The 23,318-nt window shown below is 37.6% G+C and overlaps 1 protein-coding gene across 1 annotated transcript in view; it reads left to right on the top strand.

Moving 5' to 3' along the window:
- The window catches only part of SLC22A2 (solute carrier family 22 member 2), a 51,475-nt gene extending 28,273 nt beyond the window's left edge, over window positions 1–23,202 (top strand). The window contains exons 6-11 of the mRNA XM_074187973.1: window positions 891–997; window positions 9,664–9,878; window positions 11,476–11,584; window positions 13,416–13,528; window positions 16,189–16,288; window positions 18,407–23,202. Of these exons, the coding sequence (XP_074044074.1) occupies window positions 891–997; window positions 9,664–9,878; window positions 11,476–11,584; window positions 13,416–13,528; window positions 16,189–16,288; window positions 18,407–18,473 (711 nt within the window). The 3' untranslated portion in view covers window positions 18,474–23,202. The remainder of the gene's footprint in view (window positions 1–890; window positions 998–9,663; window positions 9,879–11,475; window positions 11,585–13,415; window positions 13,529–16,188; window positions 16,289–18,406) is intronic.
- Window positions 23,203–23,318: the final 116 nt, after the last annotated feature.

The raw sequence follows: 23,318 nt of genomic DNA, 5'->3' as shown, positions 1-23,318 counted from the left end.
TGACAATAGATTTAGCTGTTCAGAGCCCCTTTTGGCTGGACTGTAAACTTGGCTATGATGCTTAATCAACAGTGTGGTTTCCTTGGCAAAAGTTAATTTGGAATCATAGGATTAGAGGCACCTAAATTTTAATCTTAGCTCAGGTTCTTCATTATGTCACCATGGTTACTTGAACTCTAGTCTTCAATGTCCTTATCTGGGGAATAGGGATAATAATATTTGCACCATTTACCTCTACAGAGTTCTGAGGAAATTATTTAAAGAATCTTAAAGCTCCATGTGGAGGTCTAATTCCCATATATATGTGACTTTCAGAGAGGTGTGACAGTACAGCATATCCCATCCTACTGAATATTCAAACTATCTATTTTTAAAATTTTCAATCAATTAGCTAACTAGCATTTAAGTGCCTACCATGGGCCAGGTAAGCACTGTGGACACAAAGGCTCTTAAAAAACCTTCAATCTAATGAAACAAAATGCAAACAATTTCATGTTCAAACAGGGCAGCTAAGTAGATACAGTGGATAAAGCTTAAGCCTGGGGACAGGAAGATTCATCTTTCCTGAGTTCAAATCCCAACTCAGATACTTCCTAACTGTATGACCTTGGACAAGTCCCTTAACCCTGTTTGCCTCAGCTTCCTCAACTACAAAATGATCTGGAGAAGGGAATGGCAAACTACTGTAGCATCTTTGCCAGGAAAATCCCAGATGGGGTCACAAAGAGTTGGACATAACTGAAAATAACTGACCAACAAGAAAAGAGAAATTTATCCTCACTCCTCATTTTCTTCACTCAAATCATAAAGCAGTTTCTTTCATGTTACTCAGTACACTAACATCATGCATTAACCATTATGCCATATTCATTTATTCTTTTCATTCTCAGAATCTTAAACCTGATGAGGATGCCAGCCAGAAGATGAATCCTTCCTTTGTTGACTTGGTCAGAACACCTCAGATAAGGAAGCATACTTTGATCTTGATGTACAACTGGTAAGAAGTACCAGGAGGCATTGCCCACATGATTTCTATTTCTTTTGGAGGGAGGAGGAGAAGGAAAGAGAAGGAGATAGAATCTGGATCTATACTTGCTTCTGGCAAGGTGTGTTGTTGGCAGCAGTGGCATTGGGGTTGGTGGTGATGATGGTGGTGGTGGTAGTGGTCCTTCATTATAGAAGAGGACCAATTGGATTGAAAACCTCTTCAGAAATATACCTTAACCATTCATCAACTCTAGAGATTTGCTTGGGGTTCTGAGAAATTAAATGACTTAGTGGTTAATAGTGGTCAGGAGGAATTTAATCAAAGTCTTCTTGACTCCAAGGCCAGCCCTCCTGTGCTCCTTATCTCTCATTATTCATAATAATACAGCAAAAGAATCTAATCAGGTATATCCTAACTGTCCATCCTGGTTAAGGGGAGCCATGTCATGGATAATTCAAAGATTAATAACTGGCTTTAAAATGCAATATGCATTTTATTGAATGCCCCTTAATTATATCTGATTATGACTTCAGATCATATTAAAGTTATTCGCTTGCCCAAAGAACCAAATAATGATTACTTACACGTTGTTTTCCCATTAAAATGTATATATATATATATATATATATATATATATATACACACTTTGCACAAAGTCTTGGATGTAGTAAGTGCTTAACACTAGAAAGAACAGTTAGGAAGTGTCTGAGTTGGGATTTGAACTCTGGAAAGATGAATCTTCCTGACCCCAGGCTTAAGTTTTATCTCCTACATCTATTTAGCTGCCCTATTTGAACATGAAATTGTTTACATTTTGTCTTATTAGACTGAAGTGTCTTTGAGATCCTTTGTTTGTATCTAGTGCTTATTTGGCCCATGTTAGGTACTTAATAAATGCTAGTTGGTTGATTGATTCACAATTAATGTGAAGAATTTTTAAAAATAATTCACCATAGGTGGAGCCAAGGTAACAACAAGAGAGGATCCTCTCTTATGCGCTCTCTCATAAAACTTACAAACTAAGGACTCCAACTAATTTTTTGGAGACAGAACCCACAGAGGGACCCAGTGAGGCAGTTCTCCTACTCAAGGTAACCTGGAAAAGAGCAGAAAGGCTTTGCTCCCCGGGGTTGGAGGGGCATCCCGCCAGAGGGGCATCCCGCCAGAGGGGCATCCTGCCAGAGGGGTGGCCCACCAGAGGGAAAGAACTTCAGCCTCCTGGAGGCAGCCCCAGGGCCCTGGGAGCCTCACAGCAGTGAGGGAGTTTCCTGACCTATGCCCTGGGGATCACCGGGCACAACTTGGGGGAACAGCGTGGGACCTCTGCCAGAGCGAGCACGTGAAGCCCAGCCCTCAGGGAACACAGAAAGTAGCATGGCCAAGGCAGTCCAGATCCAGGAAACAGAAGCAGGTGGAGCCGGTAAGCAGGAGCCCCCAGGGCATGATCCCATTGAACCTAGGGGAGGGGAGTGAAGAGAGACTGATGAGCTCTGCCCCTGGAACAAGACTCTGGGGCTCTGACCACATTCATATCCTGATCTCAGTCTAGGCCTCCCCATAGAATAGCAGGCCCCCCCCACCTCAGTCCTGTGGCAGAGGGGGGTGCATATGGTCATTCACAGATCAGGAGGGAGGACAGAGCCTCACACACTGAGATCCTTGTGGGAGTGTCACTCAGGAAGCACCCCAAAAAGAAGCTTAGGCTGGGAAAATGAGCAAGCAGAGAAAAAAGAGAAACACCATTGAGAAATATGTTGCCTGTGAGCCCAAGAAGGATCAAAACACTCAGTCTGAAGATGAGGAAGCACAAGCTCCTGCATCTAAAGACTCCAAGAAAAACAGAAATTGGGCGCAGGCTATGACAGAGCTTAAAACAGACTTTGAAAATCAAAATGAGGAAGTTAGAAGAAAAACTGGGAAAAGAAATGAGAGAGATTCAGGAAAAACATGAAAATGAAGTCAGTAGCTTAGTCAAGGAAATCCAAAAAAATGCTGAAGAAAATAGCATGCTGAAAACCAGCTTAGGTTAAGTAGATAAAACAGTTCAAAAAGTTATTGAGGAGAAAAATGCTTTAAAAAGCAGAAATGGACAGATGGAAAAAGAGATAAGAAAGCTCTCTGAAGAAAAAAATTCTTCAGACAAAGAATAGAACTAAGGGAGATTGCTGATTTTATGAGAAATCAGGACTCAATACTTCAAAACCAAAAGAATGAAAAATTAGAAGAAAATGTGAAACATCTCATTGAAAAAACAACTGATATGGAAAACAGACTTAGGAAAGACAATTTAAAAATTATTGGAATACCTGAAAGTCATGATCAGGAAAAGAGCCTTGACATTATTTTCAAAGAATTACTACAGGAAAATTGCACTGATAGTCTAGAAGCAGAGGGCAAAATAGAAATGGAGAGAATCCACCGATCCCCCTGAGAAAGAGATCCCAAAAAACCAACCCCCAGGAATATTATAGCCAAGTTCCAGAACTCCCAAGTCAAAGAGAAAATATTACAAGCAGCCAGAAGGACACAATTCAAATACTGTGGAGCTGCAATCAGGATCTCACAGGACTTAGCAGCAACTACATTAAAAGCTCGTAGGGCTTAGAATATAATACACCCAAAGGCAAAAGAGCTTAGAATGAAACTACCCAGGAAAACTGACTGTCCTCTTCCAGGGAAAAAGATGGACTTTCAATGAACCAGGGGAATTTCAAATGTTCCTGTTGGAATGGCCAGAGCTGAACAGAAGGTTTGATCTTCAAATACAGGACTCAGGTGAAGCATAGAGATTGGAGGAGAAAGGGAAAATATGAGGAACTTAATGATGATGAACTGCATGTATTCCTCTATAGAAAAATGACACTGATAATACTCATATGAACCTTCTCAATTAACAGAACAGGTAGAAGGAGCTTTTATAGATGAAGCACAGGAGAAAGCTGAATTCGAGGATAAAATATGGTGTAAAAATGGAGTCAATAGAAAAAAAGGGAAATATAATGGGAGAAAGAAAAAGGAGAAGGGGAATAGGCCAAGATATTTCATATAATAAGATTTTTCTTTATTATAATGAGCTATTGCAATGATATGGAAGGGGGAAGACAAGGGGGAATGAGGGAATCTTTGCTCTCATCAGAGGTGGCTAGGAGAGGAAACAGCATATATATTCAATGGGGTATAGGCATCTGGAGTAAGAAGAAGGAGGGATGGGGGAAGGGGGGGATGTGAGTGATGGAGGAGAGGATGGACCATGGAGGGGAGAGTGGTCAGATATAACATATTTTCTTTTTTACTTCTTGCTAGGGGCTGGGATTGGAAGGCCTCTCCGGGACCATAGGGCCAGGTGGATGCTGGGCCCAAGGGGTGGTATGGGGGCTCGGGGCCTCTTGGCCCCAGGGCTGCGGATCTGTCTGCTGTGCCACTCAGCTACCCTACAGCAGAGTCAGTGAAAGGAGAAAGAAAATATAGTACATAGTAGTGGAGAAATAAGAAAGGAGGGAATTGTGATCAGCAATGGCAACAGTGGAAAAATATGAAAGTAACTTTTGTGATGGACTTATCATAAAGAATGCAATCTGCCCATGACAGAGTTGGTGGTGTTGGAACACAGACTGAAGCACATTTATCATTATTATTATTATTATTATTATTATTATTATTATTATTATTATTATTATTATTTGGGGGGTGCAGGGCAAATGGGACTGGGTGTGCCTGCCTGGGTCCTCATAGCAGGGTGATTGTTGGGTGTTTAAGGCCAGATTTGGACCCGGGTGCTCCTGGATCAAGGGCAAGTGCTCTGTCCCCCACCCAGCGACCCCTACTATTATTACTATTTTATTTTATTTTAGGTCTTTTTTTTTCTTTTTTTGGTTTTTGCAGGGCAGTGGGGTTGGGGTGGCTTGCATGTCACACAGCTGGGTGATTGTTGGGTGTATGGGGCCAGATGTGGGCTCAGGTGCTCCTGGCTCCAAGGCTGGGGCTCCGTCCACTGCGCCACCTGGCCATACCTACAATTATTGCTATTATTTTTTAATTTTAATTTTAATTTTTTTCTCTCCCCTTTACTTTATCGCTCAAGTGAGTCTATATTTTTGGGGGGAGGGGTATTTTGTTAATTCTCAAGCAAGAATATTTTATTAATGTATAAAAAACATTATTTGTACAAATGAGAATAAATAAATATTAAAAATGAAAAGTAATCACTGTAAAAAAATAATTCACCATAGTTTCTCCTATCTATGCAAATATACTTTAGATACAAATAATTATAAGTAAATATTATAATCTTATTTTAAAATAAAAATTTTCATCCTACTATCTCTATGAATTAAAAATGTAGCACATCAATTGCTGCAACTTGATTCTTTGAAGTTCTTAAAATTCTCTCTTCTAGAACTATTAATAAATACTTGCTAACTAAATGACTACTGATATAAAGAATAATAATATTAATTTACCATAATTTCTTTTATCTGTGTAAATATATTTTAGATACAAATAATTACAAGCAGATATCATAATACATAATTATAATTATAAAATTATAAATTATTTTAAAATAAAATTTTCCTTCTACTATCTCTAAAAATATGTAATACATTAATTGCAACAGCTTGGTTCTTTGAGGTTCTTAAAATTCTGCCCCTTCCACTGTTGATAAATACTTGCTAATTAAATGACTTCTGATGGTAGGGTAAGACACAGGTAAGAAGGAAAAGGCATTATGAGACAAAAAAAGAAATGTGTCATAAATGAAGCCCTGACCCCACTTTCTATTTCCAGTATTTTAAAATTAAACACTGCTCCTCCAAACTGTTCATTGGTTCATTCATATTCTGTAAAGAGCATTGTAACCTTCCCAATCCATTAAATAAATTTCCCCAGGAAATTTAAAAACAAAGACAACACCCTGGCAGAAGATAAATAGTAAATGCCCCCCCCACCTTGTCTGGCCATTTGCCTCACCTCACTTTCCTTTTTCCCAATTAATTCTCAAAATTCACCAAGAAAATCAAAGATCACAAGATGGGAGATCCAAAGTTTTATAGGACTTCGATAATAGAAGATTTCTGGATTATTTCTTCCGTTTCCTAATATATACCATATTCCTAATATTATAACTTCATGTATATTCCGAATTTTATAATATATTCCTAACATTATAATATAGATACATTTTTATATAAAAGATAACTAAACTATTTTACTCTAAATGTTTTGAAGATGTATTTAGTAATGTTGTGTTAAACTAGACCAAAAAGATGGGTTTACATCAGTCTGTGGTTAACAAGATACATATCATTAGAAGAGGGAACCTATAGACAGAGGCAACAACTATTGCCAGTTTCTTAAAATTCACATTTGACAGAATTAGAAAATAATTCATAGAATCAGAATTAATTGGTAGAAATTAATTTGGTAGAATTAGAAGAATGTTCTGGCTGATCACAATCACAGAATAATAGAATACTAGAGTTCACAGGGACTTGGAATTCATATAGTCCAGCTGCTTCATTTTACTAAGAAGAAAACCAAGGTCAAGAACATAGAAGTAAGGGACCTTAGAGAGAGGATTCAAACCCAAGGCATCTGATTGCAATTTCAGTGCTCTTTATATGAATACATAAGAAGGAAAGAGAGAAGAAGGTCAGGAAAAGAGGGAGGGAAGAGAGGAAGAAGAGGAAGAAGGGAGAAGAGAAGGGTTGTGTGTGATTGTGTGTGTGGGGAGGGACAATTTCTCAATATTTTAGTAAGCTGAAATGGAATCTTCCTGGCTGTTATGACACTCTCATTGGTTTTCAGGATAGTGATATATGAGATAATACATGTTGAATTTGCCTTTGGGGGAAGAAACACTTGAGGAATTAGTAAAGCACTCTGACAATTTTAAAGTATATACAGTTGTCCCTTCCACCTCGTGACTTTTCCCAGGACAGTTTTGATAAATCACAGGTCAACTTAAGAAATTAAGTGGGAATTTGGGGAGAGTTCTGCAGAATCCACAGATGACATGCAAAGGCCAGCAGATGACACAGAACCTATGACCAAATGCCTAACTCAAATTTTACAATAAGGTCCTGTGAGCACCCCTAAAAGAAAAAAAAAAAGAATTCAGACTATTCTGGTTTGAAGGGAGGGCCAAAAACTTTACTGTAGATTTTCTAGATCATGGTGCTGGGGGTGGTCGGGAAGATGATGGAGACAGGCAGACCTCTGGGGAAACTGGAAGCAGTGAGGCATCCAATGTGGGGAAATCAGGTGATGCTATGCAATGTGTAAGGAATAACTGTACTGTTAACTTTTCATTGTGGGGTTGGGGAGACAGAGTTATGTGATTTCACTTGTAAAGGGAACTTTTAATTGGAAAATTCCCTATATTAATGTACATCAGCAACTGTGCTGTAGCATAGAGTACTATGGATTTAATCAGGATTAAATTATTGATTATTTGGAGCTAATAAATTCCTAATGATAAAATAGGATGGAGGCAATAGTAATAAAGTGATAGATGAAAGTGACTTATGATCAACTATTTTTATTTCTTTTCTGATGTCTCTTTTTTGTATCATTTTCTGATTCATTGACAAATTCAAAAAGTAGGTAAAGGAAAGCAAAAAGTATATATTTACTTATGAGAGACAGGGTTAGGAAGGAAACTTCAACCATTGACTGAAATGAAGTACTGGGACTTTTTCCAGTTTTCACAGATGATTGAGTAGTGCCTGAATTAACCATGAACTTTGTGCTATATATTTTAATAACCCACAGGAATTCTTAAACTGATATTCTGGCATCTAAAGAAAGTGCATCTTTACAAAATCAAGGTTACATAGGCATTCCCAGCACATTTCATTAGGATGTATATCCAGGAAATTTGTAAAAAGTGAATGAATAAAAAAATGAATATTCAATCATTACAGAACATTATTTTTGTTCATTGAACTAAATATGTTTTTTAAATTATTTTTCAAATTTACAGCTAAATTTTCCTTTAAAAAAACAAAGTTATAATTTTTGGATATATTAGGGTGCACCTGGATACCCTCTCCCCCCACCCTGGCAGCTAAGTGGCACAGTGGATAGAGTGCAGAACCCAGATAATCCTAAAAAAATCACCTTGATTTCCCCACATTGGATGCCTCACTCCTTGAAGTTCCCCCAGAGGTCTGCCTGTCTCCATCATCCTCCCCTCAACAAAGCTTGCCTGCTGCACCCTTTCTTTATTTGCTCCTGCATTAGATGTTTGTCTAGTAGCATTCCTCCTTGAGCTGTAACAGTTCTTATCTCAGAAGTATGAACTGTAGTCCAAGGCTGTGACCAACAATTCAATAACCACAACTAATTTCCAAGTCTGTTATTTTGGAAATAGAAATTAGAAATTGCAAGGGTTGAATTTTTGTTTGGTCATTTTTTTCAGTTGTGTTTGACCCCATTTGGGGTTTTCTTGGTAAAGATCCTGGAGTGGTTTGCCATTTCTTTCTCCAGCTCATTTTATAGATGAGGAAACTGAGGCAAACAAGGTTAAATGGTTTGCCCGAAATCCCACAGTTAAGAAGTGTCTGAGGTCATATTTGAACTAATGAAGATAAGTCTTCCTGACTCCAGGTCTGGTGCTCTATTCTTTGCACAACCTAATCATCAAAGGGCTAAATAGAGAACTGATAAATGTCAGAGCCCCTTCCTTGTACCCAACACCAGGGCAGTGACTAAAGGCTCTACCTTAAACCCAATGTCCTCTCCTGGCACCCAAGGCAACAAATAAAGGAAAATACCCTTTCCCCTTCCCCAGACTTCAGTATTCCAGTTCTCCCCAAGTCTGTTTTAATATAATAGACCAAAGATGAAATGGGAAAAGTAGTGGTTTTAGACTTAGAAGATAAACCAACTTTATTAATTCTTAGCTGAAGGTAATTATCTTCAGTTCCCTGAGCCTCAATATCTTCCCGGTTCATAATATATTATGTTTTTTTAATTCTAAGATAATGGAGCAACTAGCCTAGAAAACTGCTTTGCTAAAAAGTTATGAGTTTGTTTTATTGTTGTTTTGCTAGTTCCTTCTCCAGCTCATTTTACAGATGAGGAAACTGAGGCAAATAGGGTTAAATGACTTGCCCAGGGTCACACAGCTAGGATGTATCTGAGGTCAGAGTTAACTCAGGAAGATGAGTCTTCCTGACTTTAGGTCCAGTGTTTGGACCATCAAGCTGTCCCAAATTATTTTTTAACACAAAATTAATTACCACAAAATTACATAAGACATTTGTCTTAACCACCTATCATGGGGTTGGGGTAGGTGGGGCTGGACTTTCTCTACTCCACATATAAATCAGTTTTTCACTGAATAAAAATGGTTTTAATTTCAATCAAACATCTTTCAATACAAGAGATGTATGTCATTGGTTTCCCCCCCTTTCCTTTTCCTAGCCCATCAAGAAGTAATGAAGAGGTCAGCTAGGTGGCACAGTGGATACAGCACTGGCTCTGGAATCAGAAGGACCTGAGTTCATATCTGACCTCAGTCACTTAACAATTACCTAGCTGTGTGACCTTGGGCAAGTCACTTAAACTCATTGCCTTATACAAATAAAAATTAAAAGAAGTACTGAAGAGATGATCTTGGGGTAATTTATCAAAAATAGTTTGACTTAATTCTGATTCTTTTCTTTGCTAAGGTTCACAAGTTCTGTGCTTTATCAGGGTCTCATCATGCACATGGGACTTGCAGGGAGTAATATCTATTTGGATTTCTTCTATTCTGCCCTGGTTGAGTTCCCAGCTGCTTTCATCATTATCCTCACCATCGATCGTATTGGCCGTCGCTATCCTTGGGCTGCATCAAATCTGGTAGCTGGGGCAGCCTGCCTCATCTCAGCTTTTCTTCCTAATGGTGAGTTTGAGGGTCACTCTTTGGTTTGTCAGGAAGGACTTCATGTTCATCTCTTTGAATACTGACACAATGTAAATGATTTTTGCAATGTTTATTAATAATGAGAATGAGGTTGATGAAGAAAATGGTGACAAATATTAGAATATGGTAATAATAATAATAAAAACAAAAGAATATATGTTACATAAATTCAGGGAAAGAGCTGTTCAGTTGTTTTTGAGTCATGTCTGACTCTTTGTGACATCATTTTTGGTTTTCTTGGCAAAAATACTGGAATAGTTTTCCATTTCCTTTGTCAACTCATTATACAGATGGGGGAAAATTGAGGCAAACTAGGTTAAGACTTGCCCAGGGTTACACAACTAGTAAGTGTCTGAGTTCAGACTGATCTCAGGAAGATGAGTCTTCCTGATTCTAAACCCATCACTCTATCCACTACACCATATAGCTTCCCTTTCAGGACAAGAATATATTAGAAATCCTAGATTCCTATAATCAGCAGATGAAAACAATGTTAAGAGATTAAGGAGTCAAAGTGGTATGAAGAACAAAACACATAATTCGATACCCATTAAAAAGATGCTTGAAAAAGTAAAAAATCAAAGATAACAATCATAAGATCATAGATATAGAATTTGAAGGGACCTTAGGAGACATCTCACACACCCCCTTGTTTTACAGTTAAATAACCTGAGGCTCACAGACTCTGAGCTATTTACTCAATATTGCACAGGCAGTAAATGGCAGATCCCCAACTCAAAGTCAAGACCTCTGAAGACAAATTTAATGCTCTTTATATAATGCCTCAAAGAAGATAAAATGTTGAGAAGTCATAAAATCAATCAACCTTTCTTTTATTCATTATGAAGTTTACATTCTGTGATGATCACACACAAAATAGAAACACCAATGGAGGCCTGAGTTAAAGAAAATGAAAGAAGCAATAATAAATTGGGCTACTTCAAATAGCCATTACCTATCAACATTTTTTCTAAATTTCATTCTTTTCAAAAGTATGTAAATATATAAGTGTGTGTGAGCCATACAAAGATGTGATTCTCTTCACAATTGGGCTTCTTCTCAAGAGTCTGAGTCAATTCATTCTGGGGATAGCCTTCATCATCTTAGCTTACTTCCTATGAAGTGCCAAAGAGAAGCTTGAGATCGACCCATTCATTTTTGAGTCATCCAAGTGCCAGTAAGTAACCTAGATAGAGAAGTACTTTTAGAAGTCCCTAACAAAAGCTACTCTTCAAATTATCAAATTAATTAGGCATTCACTCATTGACTAGTCTCTAAGTTTCATGAAGACAGGGTTCCATGTAATCTATCCTGGATAGCATTCCTCTAGAGCTCTTCATGTAGTAGGTCTTTAACAAATGTTTGTTCATTTGGATTAAATTAGAACAAAATGGAACAAAGAATTTTCAGAAGTGTTTTCCTCTTATTTGGAAAAATTAACATTGATCTAATCCTTATTCCAGAGATATAGAAACTTTTGTTATTAAATGCCCTTTGTAGAATTATGTGGTATCATGATGGAAAGGCTAAGTAGTTTTCTCATTACAATTCATTTGTTTAAATCTTTTCCCTCTAGATCTAATGTGGCTAAAAGTTACAGTTGCATGTCTGGGTAGAATGGGGATCACAGTGGCCTATGAAATGGTTTGCCTGGTTAATGCTGAATTGTATCCCACATTCATCAGGTAAGTAGAATTTGCTCAGCATAAAGAATTTGAAGTTGAAATGATCAGAAATGTTTGCCTCTTGATGCAATGGCCACAACAGAAAAAACAGAATGGACCTGTTTTTTGAGCATGTGACAGAGGTCATAAGGGACAAAGTACTCTGAGATCAACTCTTGTGTAGCTTACAAGTGCAATTTGTGGGCAAAAAAAAACAAAGAACATATAGAGAAAATTAAGAATGTATGGGATAAGACTTCAAACTCTTTGGAAAATGACAAATTACAAAAGGCAAAATCAACTTAAAGAGTTAATGAACTGAAAAGTCCTATGGCTCAGAGGATACCCCCCCCCCAGATTAAGGTTGCTGGGAGAAATGTCAACTCTCTCAGATATTCAGACAATAGCACTCTGATGGCAGAAAGAGAAAAGGAATTAAGAAGCCTCTTGATGAGGTGAAAGGGGAGAAGTGTAAAAACTTACTTGAAACAACATCACAATATTAAGATCTTAGTAGGGGTAGCTAGGTGGCGCAGTGGATAAAGCACCGGACCTGGAGTCAGGAGTACCTGGGTTCAAATCCGGTCTCAGACATTTAATAATTACCTAGCTGTGTGGCCTTGGGCAAGCCACTTAACCCCATTTGCCTTGCCAAAAAATCTAAAAAAAAAAAAGAAAAAAAAGATCTTGGCAACTGATCCCATTACTTCCTAGCAAATAGAGGCAGAAGAAATAGAAATAGTGTCAGATTTTATATTTGTGGGCTCAAAGATAACTGCATATGATGACTACATGAAATTAAAAGACACTTTACTCCTTGGAAGGAAAAAATATGGCAAATATCATTTTTGTTGTTCATTTGTATCTGACTCTGTGTGACCCCCATCTAGGATTTTCTTGGCAAAGATATTGGGGTGGTTTGTCATTTCCTTCTCCAGCTCATTTTTATAGATGAGGAAATTGAGGTAAACAGAGTTAAATGACTTGCTCAGGGTGGCATGACTACTGTCTGTTGTCAAATTTGAACTCATAAATATGAATTTTCCTAACCCCAGGCCCAGCATTGTATCCACTATGCCATCTATCTACAATCTGTATGGCAAATTACAAAGAAAAAAATATCAGCTTGTCAATAAAGGTTTTGTTTTTTTCAATAGTAATATATGACTGTGAGATTTGGACTACATGTCACAGAATTAACACTTTCAAATTATGGTCCTAAAGAAGACTTTTGAGGAGCAGGGAGATAAAATTAGTCAATACTTAATGAAATTAATTCAGACTGCTCATTGGAAGGATAAATACTGAAGGTGAAGCTCAAATACTTTGATCACATAAAAAGAAGACAGAACTGTTTTAAAAAGACCCTGATCTTGGGCAGGATTAAAAGCAAAAGAAAAAAGGGGATGACAGAAGATGAGATAGATAGATGTCAAGGAAGCAAGGTAAATTGGACAGACTTCAGGAAATAATGGAGGACAGGAAATCTTAGTGAACTTTGGTCCATGAGGTTGTGAAAAGTCAGATATGACTGAACAAATGAACAACAATCAATGATAAGAGAAGATTTAACACTGAGAAACAACCTGACTGTCGATTTAATATTTTGAGCATTCACTGAAAAGGAAAATCATGTTTTTTCTCTCCCTTATAATTCTCAGTAAAAAAAAAATATCATATAAGATGAAAGAGTAAACCAATCATTCATTCCCCTTCTGCTTTGAAAAAAATCTAGCAATTGTCTAAAGAGAAGATTTTTAGGGACCTAAGAAAATATTTGAGGTGTTTTGAGATGTTGTTTGGGGGGTTTGAGTTAACATATTTCGATCTATAAAAACTTTTCTCTTTTTAGGAATCTTGGTGTAATGGTCTGCTCTTCCATGTGTGATATTGGTGGAATGGTAACACCATTCCTCGTCTACAGGTTGACTGCTATCTGGCATGAACTCCCCCTAGTGGTTTTTGGTAAGAGTTAAATCCTGTTCTTTGCAGAATGGAAAGAAATTGTCCAAAACATAATTTCTAAATATCATGGTTATTCCATTAGAGAATAAGGACTATACAACTATCTCCTAACTGTGGAGAAATGGAGAATACAAGAATGACCTCTACAAATGACCTCAAAATTTTACTTTTGTCAATAGGTTTTATTTTCTTTCCTTACTAGTCATTTCATTAGAATACTAACAGGTAGCAAAATGATAGCAGTTAGATTATCTCCCTCCTTACCCTCTAAAGTCCAGTCAAAGTGGCTTGCTGCTTCTTGTATATGTGATATTCTATCTCCCACCTCTGGGTCTTTGTACTAGTTGTTCACCGTGCTTAAAATACTATGACCATCCACTTCTTTACTTTTTGGAAATCCTGTTGTCTCTATTGTCTATGAGGCCAAAGGAACATAATATAAATTTGAGGAAAACAAGGAACAAAATGGGGAAATATAAAAGCCAGGGAAGTATAATAAAATAACCAGTACGGAATTTGGAATTAGTATAGATCTGAAGACTAAGTTTTCTATGATAGAGACACAATCTCTTCTCTCACTATTCTATGCTGCTCCTCAGTTGTAACATCTTTCCTTACTTATAACTATCTTGAATGTCATGATTCTTTGATTTCTCTGAATCTGCAGCCAGATCACACCCACTAACCAAAGATAGTCCTCAAGACTATGTTCTGGATCCTCTTTCTCTTCTCTCTCTCTCCATACTGTTTCACTTGGGGATCTCATCAGCTCCTGTTGATTCAGTTATAATTTCCATGCAAATCATCCTCAGATCTATTTTTTCCAGACCTGAACCTTGTTCCTGATCTACAGTCTCACATCATTATTTTATTAGCTATTTTGAACTGGAAGTCAGTAGTTATCTTAATCTCAACATATCCAAAACAGATCTTATTATCTTTCTCCCAAAATCCAAAATCCGTCCTTCTTCATTTCTTCTTTATTGTTGTTAAGGGCATCACCAACCTCCCAGTCACTCAGGCTTGCGACCTAGGTACCATCCTTGATTCTTCACTCTCCCATATCAATGAGTCAAAAGTTACGTAAATACCTGCCATGTGTCATAGATATTATGCTATGTGAAAATATGAAATAACATGGAAAAGAAAAAAGTATCTGTCCTTAAGGAGTTTACAATATAATAGAGGGAGACAAAATACAATTGAAAAATTGGTGGGGGAGACACAATAGGGAATTCCAATGGAGTGAAGTTGGGTGGGAAATGAAGAAATGGCTGGTGTGGGCATTCTCCTTAAATGGAGATTTGGGGAGGAGCCCTCCACTCTGTCTTTCTTTAGAGGATCCTGGGGCAGAGGATAATGAGGACATGTGAGCCTAGTTCTGCCTTAAAATGTTTCTCTTCTGTGTTTCTTTCTATTCTCTGACTCTGCCATCACTAGAGGCCACACCTCTCACCTCACCAGACCAGATCACCTCATATCTGAACTAATGTAGTCTTCTTTGGTTTCCCTGTCTCAAGTCTCTCCCCCACACCAGTCCAACCTCCACTCAGCTGCCAAAATATTCCACCTAAAGCAAAGGTTTAAGACTATAACCTGCTTTTCCCTGTCCATGTCAGTCAATATCACTGGCTTTCTATTAGCTCTAAAATCAAATATTATCTTCTCATTTGGCTTTTAAAGCTCTTTACCATATGACCCATTCCTACCTCTCCAATTTTCTTACACTCTGACCTAAGTGACATTGGTTTCTTTTCTGTTCCTTGCATGTCACTCCACTTACCAATTCTCTTTTTTTCATTGACTCTCCCTGATACCTGAAATGTACTTCTTGCTCCTGGCATCCTTTAAACCTCAGCTAAAAATCCCAACTTTTTCAAGAAGGCTTTCCAGTCCCCCTCAAAGTTAGTTCTGTCCCTTTGAAATTATCTCCAATTTACCCTGTATGTGTCTTGAATGGACATAATTATTTGAATGTTGTTGGAACACGAATTCCATAAGAGCACAGACTGTTTTTGTCTTTCTTTATATACTCAACTTGTAGGATGGTATCTAACACATAGTATGAGACTGATAAATGCTGTTGACTTGTTCACTTTGACAGTTCATCTCCTGGTGATTTTTGCCACCAAAGTTATTTTCTAACATCAAAGATTCACAATAATATGGACTGACTGACTGACTGGCCAAGGACAACCTTTCACTTAATTTTCAAGAGTTTCTTTTTCCTGTAAGGAATTTTTATTATGCATAGTTTTGTTATCAGTATTATATTTATGATGGAAAACAGAGTAACTAGCAATTGTACATGCCTTATATGGAAATGTTAAACACAATTGTTAATGTACAACCTATATCGGATTATTCGCTGCCATGGGAAAGGGGGAAGGAAGGGAGGGTAGTAGAAAAATGGAGAACTCAAAAGCCTGCAAAAGATTGAATATTGAAAACTATCTTTGCATGTGATTGGAAAAATAAAATAAAAATTTTGATGACAAGAAAACCTAGCAATTGTAAAAGAATCTATAAACAAGTGTGGTACAATGGTAAAAAAAAAAAAACCAAATCAAATTAGTTCTAATTCTAAAATACCACATTCTTTAGCCCTAATGGAACTGCACATGTGTAACCTGAATTCTGACTGTATGCTTAACTTCTAGCTGTGATTGGCTTAATCGCTGGGGTGTTGGTATTGATGCTGCCTGAGACCAAAGGGAAGACCTTACCTGAGACCATTGAAGAAGTTGAAAATATGCAGAGGTAACATGTTGTGTCTCCTAAAGGAAAAGGGAAATCTGCATCCAACATTGTTAGTCCTGACAGATTGTACCTCAGGCATTTCTATTGTTTGTATCTGAGTCAAACACACCAGGTTAAATCTAAGAATGTGAGGCTTTCTCCAATTTTTATGTCTTTAGGACATTGGTACACAATTGTTTGAAAGAAAATAGAGAGTTCTAAAGCCTAGTATAGAAGGAAAATATCATAGAATCTGCCTTTGAAGGCAGCTTCCCATTCAATTCAGGAATCCCTTCTAGAGCATCCTTGATACTTGGTAAGTCTTTGCACCTCTGTCTGAACTTCTAGAGTCTTTTAGACTCAGGCATCTAGGTCTCAACAGATAGCACTTTTAATTTCATATTTTATAAAATTCCACTAACATTCCTTTTTTCACCCTTGATCTGACATTGTAATTTACTACTTTTGATTTTTCCTATTCACATCATTTTCTGTTCTTTTTTCATTTAATTTTGCCTCTTATTAATTTGTTGTCTGATAGAGAGATCATATTGATAAAAAATATGAGTCCAAATCATGGTGGACCTGAAATGACCTGAATCAACTCCTGAAATCTAACTCAACCAATTAAAAAAAATTTAATAGGAAACAACTCATTCCAAAAGATAGTTATTTCCTATCAAGCACCATAAACTGTGCCCAATGTGTATAATCATGAAAATTCTCTATGTAAGTTGACAAAGAAGTTTTTCTAGGATTTAAAGAAGCTTCAGCACAATTTAAGGGGGTGGGGGGAAAGGAATATCTAGATCTGTGATTTCATCAAGGTGGGGTACTTCCAATGTAGAGATTCCTTCCATCTAGACAGATAATTAGTTTAGTGGTAATTTATGGTCTTATAAAATTAGGTAGAGGAGTTTAGTTACGTGAATCCTGTAACACTTGACTCTGAAACTGGTCCACTTGTCCACCATCCATGCTAGTTCATTTACAAAAATTCTTCATAGAAGGCAGCAGAGGGCATGGGTTCAGATTCTGACTTTGATACTTATTATCTGAGTAACCTAAGGTACCATTCTGGACTTCAATCTCATCATTTGTAAATTGAGAATCAAACTATGCATTCTCTAAGGTCTCATTCCAACCTTAGATATCTGACCAAGTCATAAACTTTTTCTTATCTCTCTTAGTGAGAATTTCAGTCAGCTGATAGTTCTTTCTAGGTATAGCACATGATCTGTGAATGATAAAATATTTTTAATGAACCTTTTATCTATTAGGATTTACATGCCAGTATGCAAGCTGGTCACTATTATACACAGATATAAGTCATGCCCTATTTAAGTAATCCACAGACACTTCTCCTAAGAACAGTGAGAGTTTTTATTTTAATATTACAGTTGAATTTTCTTCTCTCCAAAACGGGAACTTGATTCTTCCATGACCATAAATAAAGACATACTTAAAAGACATACTAAAATGACCAAAGCAGAAACACAAGACATTGGTACTTTGTTTGAGATCTTAGAGATAGTTATGGAAATGTGAATGATGACCCATAATGCTTCTGTATTCCATCTATGGGATACTATAGGTTAGGATTATTATAAGGTAGTTATTTAACCCTTTATCCATGATCTTTTGCATGTCTTGAATTATGATATGTCTAAGGTGATCATTGAGGCAGATTTTTAAAAGTCTATTTGAATTAAATTCCTTTTTTTAGACTATAGGGTAGGAGGAAATTAACCATCTCCTTAGGAGACTTTTCATTTGGTTTCCACTTTAAGAACTGGTGGCAATAGAACATATCTGTGACCGCAATCTAATTTAACATGAATTTTACAAATTCTCATCTGTTCCCCTTGGTATTGAAGGACTGGATAATGAAGTTTTGGATCAGTACTATAACCTAGATTAGAAAGGGATGAAAATCCCCCTGTGTTTATTATTCATCAGTTTCTTTGAGTTTCTCATTTGAGAATGGCAGCTCAGAATCCATTGTGGCGTTCTGTCTAACTGTACCCTCCTTCTGAATCATTCTCCCTTTTCATCCAGAGTAGCTGTGAGGGATGTATTTTGATCTCTAATCTCCTTGTTCTTTTTTTCTTCCCTTTCGACCTTGTTTTGTCTCCACAGAAAAAGAAAAAATAAAGAGAAAATCATTTACCTCCAGGTCCAGAAACCAGAAGTTACACATAACTAAGAAGAAAGGAAATAACCCTCAGTTATGACCTGCCTTTTGTGACCCAAAGCCTGAAAATAGAATTATTCACCCAATACAAACTCCTTTTATACCTCCTAATCTTAGATCTATATCCTAATAGGACTTGTAATGCTACTGATGCAGCAAACCAAGAGCCTAGGGTGCTACATCCTGTCAAATCCCTCTGGCTCTCTCCAAATCCCAGCATTTCCAGGATAATAACCATTACTTTGTATGGGAATTATTCCACCTTTGTGTTTCCTTTATTGACCCTTTTCTTCAGTTATTTGTGCCCAGGAAGCAATTCAGAAGAGACTATGTTTTCCTGATTGAAGAAAAGGCTCAAGGTCAATGCCTAATTATGCACTATGACTGAAAACAGTTTTAAGCAAGCCATTTCCAAATACTGTACTTATTTCCTGTGGTCTACTTGAATGCTTACTGTGTGGTTAAGAAGAACTCAAAATAACAGTACTGAAAAGGGATCAATTATTCCCTTTTGTCTTCAGACTGGATTATAATTGAGCAATCCTGTGCCAATGCTAACACAGGCCTTCTTTAAAGACCTGGAAAGGGGTTGTGAAAACCAGTCTGATGTTTCTTAGGATGGCATCATTAAAAGGTACACAGATAGTAAAGATTTTAAAGGCTGGTTAAAAAAAACTGCAAAAGTCCATGTTCAGTTTTTTTGTTTTTGTTTTCCATTCTTATCAACGAGACAAAGATGACCATTCTATTGTTTGGCCAAGACTGAAACAATGATAATAATAATAATAATAATGCCACTTTGACCTAGAGAACACTTAGTGCCAGCACCTCTAAAGTCAATTCTAATGTTCTTCTCACCAGACCTCACAAGATCAAGCTGTTTGTACAAGAGATAGATAGCACAAAAGGCCAGGGCAATGAAGCTAGGTAGAGGGCTGGGAGTCAAGGGAAAATGAGTTAGACTCTTGCCTCAGATTCTTAACTAGCTTTGTAATCCTTAGTAAATCCCTTAACCACTCACTCTGTGCCTCAGTTTCCTCATTGGTAAAAGAGGGAAGTGCCTATTGTGTGCCAGTCACCGTGCTAAGCATTTTTAAAATAAATTTATCTTTTTTGGTCCTCACAATAACCCTGTGAGGTGTATGTTGTTATTATCTTTCATTTCCTATCTGTAAAATGAAGAAGTAGGACTCCACGGGGTCTTGATAATCTAGTTCTATGAACCTATGATTTCATAACTGAGATAATAAAAAAACAAAAGCAAAAACTGGTCATAACAGAAAATAAATAGCAGCTGAATAATTCTCCCATTTACCTGTACTCCATTCTCACACAAATACCACCCCCTCAGCGAATACTAGATATTTTGCCAGTGTGCATATATAGAGGAATACACATGAAAGAAACATATGTCTACAAGGCAACTGGTGTCTCTGATGCTTCTGGCTCATAAGCAAATTCTGGGGATATTTTGATGATAATTCATGTACTCCATTTACTCCACTGGGAAGAAGGTTGCACAATGTCTTTTTTTTTTACCTGCATCTTCTGGCTTTGGACAGTGTCCTTAGCTGAAGTATTATATCTTCTTCACAGATGGGCAAATGGACTCTGCCATGTTCTTTTAGTCCAACATCCTAAGGGTTTCTTTGCTATAATTCTCCTAGAAATAGTTATAAACCCTAACACACCCAGTCATAGAACCAGAGAGAGAAAAACCATGTCTTCTGACATGAGGGGAAAATACCTGTGCAGGCATTTTCTTTCCTTAGGAAGCAGTCTATATGTTCCTTGACTTAGAAAGGGTGTTACCCTCCAGGAGAGTTCTGTCCCAGGCACCAACCTCTCAGGATCAGAGTCACTCCCAACTAACTAAAGCCTTCATATTTAACAATATAATTTAAACTCTATTTCCTGGACAATAAGAATCATGACTCTGTCAGATTGTCTCTCTGTTCATCTGCTGCCTCTTTATCTCTTTCTCTCATGTCTCTCTGTCTCTGTCTCTGTCTTTATTTTCCTCTTTCCTTTCCTCTCCTTTCCCCTTCTCTTTATCTCTCTCCCTTCCCTCCCGTTTTCCTTGTCTCTGTCTCTATATGCCTCTCCTAACCATAAATTTCTTAAAATATACTTTTGCATCTTTGAAGCACCTAACACAATATGTGTCATATACTAAGGGATGCTATGAGGCTTAGTGGAGTTGGAATTTGGATCTGGGTTCAGATTCTGGCTCTATTACTCTCTCTCTAGGGAAAGAGTTTCCCTTCTTTTCCTAAACTGCAATTTGCTCAGCTGCAGAATGGAAACGTTGGATTCAATAGACTCTAAACTCCTTCCCAATTCTGGATTCAGAAACTATTTGATTTATGGACCCAATTTTGCTTTGAGACTAAATACTACACATCTTATATTATTCGTGGGCAGATGCTAGAACAAAAGGACATAATCTTTATAACCTGAGCAAGTTCTGACAGTAGCTATAGCTACCACTCAACAGTGCTTCAAGATTTACAAAGCATTTTTTAATATTATCTTGTTTCATCATGACCACAATCCTGGGAGATAAGTGTGACTGTTATCTCCATCATATAACTAAGGAAACTGAGGTAAACAGCAATTAAGTGAGTTACCCATAGTCACACAGTTATTTAGTATCTGGGACCATATTTGAACTCAGGTTTCCCTGACACCATTATCCATTATTGTACAGTGGTTAGACCACTGACCTTGGAATCAGGAAGACAAGAGTTCAAATCTGGCCTCAGACACTAGACACTCACTAGTTATGTGACCTGGGCAAGTCACTTAATTATGATTCCTCACATCCAGGGCCATCTCCAGTCATCCTGATTCATTTCTGGCCACTGAACCAGATGGTTCTGGAGGAGAAAGTGAGGCTAATGACTTACACTCAAATCCACTCAAATCCAATTCACTTGCTTGTCATGGCATCACCTCCCTAATGTCATGGTCTTCTTCAAGAATGAAGGACAAACATTATTAATATGATGATTGTGCCATCTAGCTGCCTCTGACTTCTGGAGAACACTTATCTCACAAGTATTTGGAGACAGCTATTACAATCTCCATTTTTACTAATAAGAGAACTGAGGCTCAGTGAGGTTTAAATGATTTATCAATGGTGACACCCAAGTTTAATGAACTGAAGCCCAGCATTCTTTTCCTTTACACCATTGATACCTTGACTAGTGCAGTGTCTTTAAGTCCAATTTTCTGATTCTAACCACTCAGTAATTTCACAGGAATCATGAGCTGGAAGGGACCTCAGAAGCAATCTAATCCAACATCATCATTTTACAGACAAGGAAACCAAGACCAGGAAGCATAAGTGACTCTTCACTTGGACTTCTGTGCAACCACAGAAAGTCACACAGATAGTACATGTGAACAGTAGAATTTGAACTCTAAAGCCAATATTCTATCCATGTAATATATTGACACTTCTTCCCAAGCTCTCCCACCTTTCCCTTACTTCTCCACTTTATAAGAGTAACTCCTTTTAATTGAGAAGCTATTTGTCTGGTCCCAAACAATTTTTGAAAAGTGGAAGAGGAACCTAAGATTGAATTTGCTTTCCATGTGATCATCACCTGCCAACAGAGTCACCACCTCCAAAGAAACTAGATTTATCTCGCAAAGGCTTAAAGATATTGAACATTCTAGAAGTTCAGCAACATCCTAAATATTATGATTTACTCACTGATGCACAAATGGCATTCTTCAAGTCTGCTTGGCAGAGAATGGTTCCCTTGGTTGCTCCATCAGACATGTAACTGGAGGCCAGGATTAGCAAAAACCAATGCCAAAACTATATTAATCCAATCCAAACACTCAACTAATTGTGGAATTTATAAGCTGGAGAGGGTAGAGGAGAATGCCCCACTTAACTCTAGTCCCTCAGTCAAGCACAGTGAGATGCTATCAGACCTAGTTAAGAGGGAGTACAAGTGGGTTCTTTATTAAGAAATAGGTAGTAAATCTATTTAATAACCATTTCCCCTCCTAAGAACTTTTTAAATATTTATCCTCTTTATCATTTTGACATGTTATGCCATTCTAAGAGCAGTCTGTCACAGTGGACTTGGACTTCCTGACATAGAGTCAGGAAGACGAGGAGAACCAGGCTCACGGTGTGCTGATTTCACCCCACTCCCTTCAAAATCTTGGGGAACAATTCCATTTCATACTCTAAAGGGTTCTCCCCAGCATGTTAGAGGAGGGGATAAAGTGAAAAGTGAACCCATAGTATAAATATGAATAAAGTATAGAAGAGGAGAGGTTATTCTATTCCCACACAGAGAAAGGACATGCTAAATAAACAAAGTTATTGAAAACAGTCAGTTGAGAAGTTGGCATTCAAGTTTCTTCCAAATATTTGCAACAAAGATAGTTGTTATCTATTTATATTTCAATTCTACTACTAAAAAGCCAAGCAAAACTAAGTGGGCTCTTTACTATGTAGACTCTCTGAGGGCAATTCCTTCCCCTCCCCCCACTTAATCAGTCTTCCCTGACCTCTACTGTTGTGGCTCCAACTGCTCCCATAGCCAATATGGCCCAAAAGGGGTGTCTGTACTTTGAGAGCTCATATAGTCTGTACTAAAGGAAGACACAAATCCATTTAGAGGTTTGCCTAAAAGAGCATGAATACAAGGGACAGGGTGAGTGGAGGGAAGAATATGCTGTCCTTAGAGCCTCCATAGCTATGAGAGTCATTCTTCCACCTCAGACCAGCAGGAAGGAGAAAGACATGTGGGGGGGGGGGGGGTTGGAATTACATCTTTATCTATAGATTGGCAACCAAATAAAGATATCACCATGACTGATAGGAGAAAG

The sequence above is a fragment of the Macrotis lagotis genome, chromosome 5 (assembly GCF_037893015.1).
Source record: "Macrotis lagotis isolate mMagLag1 chromosome 5, bilby.v1.9.chrom.fasta, whole genome shotgun sequence".
In the NCBI taxonomy this organism is placed as follows: Eukaryota; Metazoa; Chordata; class Mammalia; order Peramelemorphia; family Peramelidae; genus Macrotis; species Macrotis lagotis.
The sequence above is the reverse complement of the archived record's forward strand: the minus strand, read 5'-3'. Positions and strand labels throughout refer to the sequence as shown.